The sequence below is a fragment of the Seriola lalandi genome, unplaced genomic scaffold, assembly GCF_002814215.2.
Source record: "Seriola lalandi dorsalis isolate HSWRI2012SDOR001 ecotype SW California unplaced genomic scaffold, Sedor1 jcf7180002052334, whole genome shotgun sequence".
Taxonomy (NCBI): Eukaryota; Metazoa; Chordata; class Actinopteri; order Carangiformes; family Carangidae; genus Seriola; species Seriola lalandi.
In genome coordinates this window covers 1-1,535 of record NW_019522887.1, presented here as the reverse complement: position 1 = coordinate 1,535, position 1,535 = coordinate 1, and the positions used below count along the sequence as shown (strand labels likewise).

The following is a 1,535-nucleotide window of genomic DNA, read 5'->3' as shown; positions in this document are numbered from 1 at the left end:
ACACACACACACACTCAGTCAGTCAGTTATCAGTCCTGTGTGTCTGAACACCACCTGATCGTTTCCTAGGTAATGTGGTTTGGCTGGATGACGACACGTCCATCCGAGCCCTCATCAACAGCAGCCACATGCCCGACCCGGAGGAGGCTGTTACCACGGAGACGGAGGGCTGCAGCCAGCCGGGCGAACAGAGCAAAGGTCAGGGTGTGAACGGAGAAGCGCTCTGCAGCGTCTCAGAGGAACGACACTGACGCGTGTTTTACACCTCACAGGTCGGCGAGGTCAAGGGTCAGACGAAGAGGAAGAGGGCGAGGTGGACGAGGACGAGGAGGAAACAGCGAAGAAGAGCAGCGAGGAGATCGAGGGGAAAGACAGCGATGGAGAAGTGGAGCAGAAGAGGAAGGTGGAGGGTGGACAGGTAGAGCAGAGCATTTCTGATACAGAAACTGATCAGGTTTATTGATCAGTGATGACATCAACAGGTGTGTGTGTGTGTGTGTGTGTGTGTGTGTCTCTCTCAGGTGGACGACCTGTCGCGGGCAGAGAGAGAGTCTCTTCTGAGGAACGACCTGCGGCCGGTGATCAAACCCTTCAAAGGAAACAAACTCTTCCTGCGCTTCGCCACACAAGGTCTCTCTCTCTCACTCTCTCACACACACTCACACACACACACACACACACACTCACTCTCACTCTCACACACACACACACACTCACTCTCACACACGAACACACACACTCACACACTCGCTCTAAGCTGTGATGCGTTCACAGGGTTTTGTGATGAAATCCTTTGCTTGGTCAGGTGTTTAATTTAAAGGTTCCTGATTGGTTGTTATGTCTGAACTGTTAGTCAGCTGATCTCTTCAGGAAACTGGTGACATCACAACATGCTGTGTGTTAATCTGATATGAAAGGACATGGTGAAGATACTGCGATAACAAATTATCTGTGTGTGTGTGTGTGTGTGTGTGTGTGTGTAGATGATAAGAAGGAGCTGGGCGCCGCTCGCCGCAGCAGATACTACATGAAGTACGGGAACCCGAACTACGGAGGCATGAAGGGAATCCTCAGCAACTCCTGGTCAGACTCCAGCTGTTCACTCAGTCACATCACGGCCAGATGTTTATTGATTAATCAATATCAGAATATCAGGAACACTGACATATGAAGGTTGTTGTGTTGTTGTGTGTTTTTACATCTAAATGATGTTTTTTCTTCGCCATGACAACGTGTCGTTTCTTCTTCTTTGGCTTGAATGAGAGCTGTTTGAAGAGAGGCGTGGTCAGTCTGACAGCCGGCCCTCATGTGTTCTGCTCTGCTCAGGAAGAGGCGGTACCACAACCGGCGGATCCAGCGAGACGTCATCAAGAGCAAGAAGCCTCTGATCGGAGACAGCATGGGTCACACGCCGCCGTACACTCACCGCCACTCCGGTAAGACCTCGCACAGGAAAACCAGGTTCAGGATCTGAGTCCGGCCCGAGTCCGGCCTGACAGGTTGAAGACCAAACTGCTGCAGCAGAGGAAGTGATT

The 1,535-nt window shown here is 51.4% G+C and overlaps 1 protein-coding gene across 1 annotated transcript; it reads left to right on the top strand.

Annotated features, from left to right (window-relative positions):
• Nucleotides 1-49: 49 nt before the first annotated feature.
• LOC111650506 (nuclear cap-binding protein subunit 3-like) lies at nt 50-1,489 on the top strand. Its single transcript, XM_023400404.2, has 5 exons — nt 50-198; nt 273-418; nt 522-630; nt 984-1,083; nt 1,327-1,489. The coding sequence occupies exons 1-5, from the start codon at nt 129-131 to the stop codon at nt 1,472-1,474; spliced, it is 573 nt and encodes a 190-aa protein (XP_023256172.2). The 5' UTR covers nt 50-128; the 3' UTR covers nt 1,475-1,489.
• The last annotated feature ends 46 nt before the right edge of the window (nt 1,490-1,535 follow it).

Excerpts from the sequence above, each read along its gene's own strand:
- LOC111650506 (XM_023400404.2), top strand. The coding sequence starts at position 129 with ATGCCCGACCCGGAGGAGGCTGTTACCACGGAGACGGAGGGCTGCAGC. Across the intron at positions 631-983 it reads CCTGCGCTTCGCCACACAAG|ATGATAAGAAGGAGCTGGGC; the intron begins GTCTCTCTCTCT and ends GTGTGTGTGTAG. Across the intron at positions 1,084-1,326 it reads GGAATCCTCAGCAACTCCTG|GAAGAGGCGGTACCACAACC; the intron begins GTCAGACTCCAG and ends TGCTCTGCTCAG.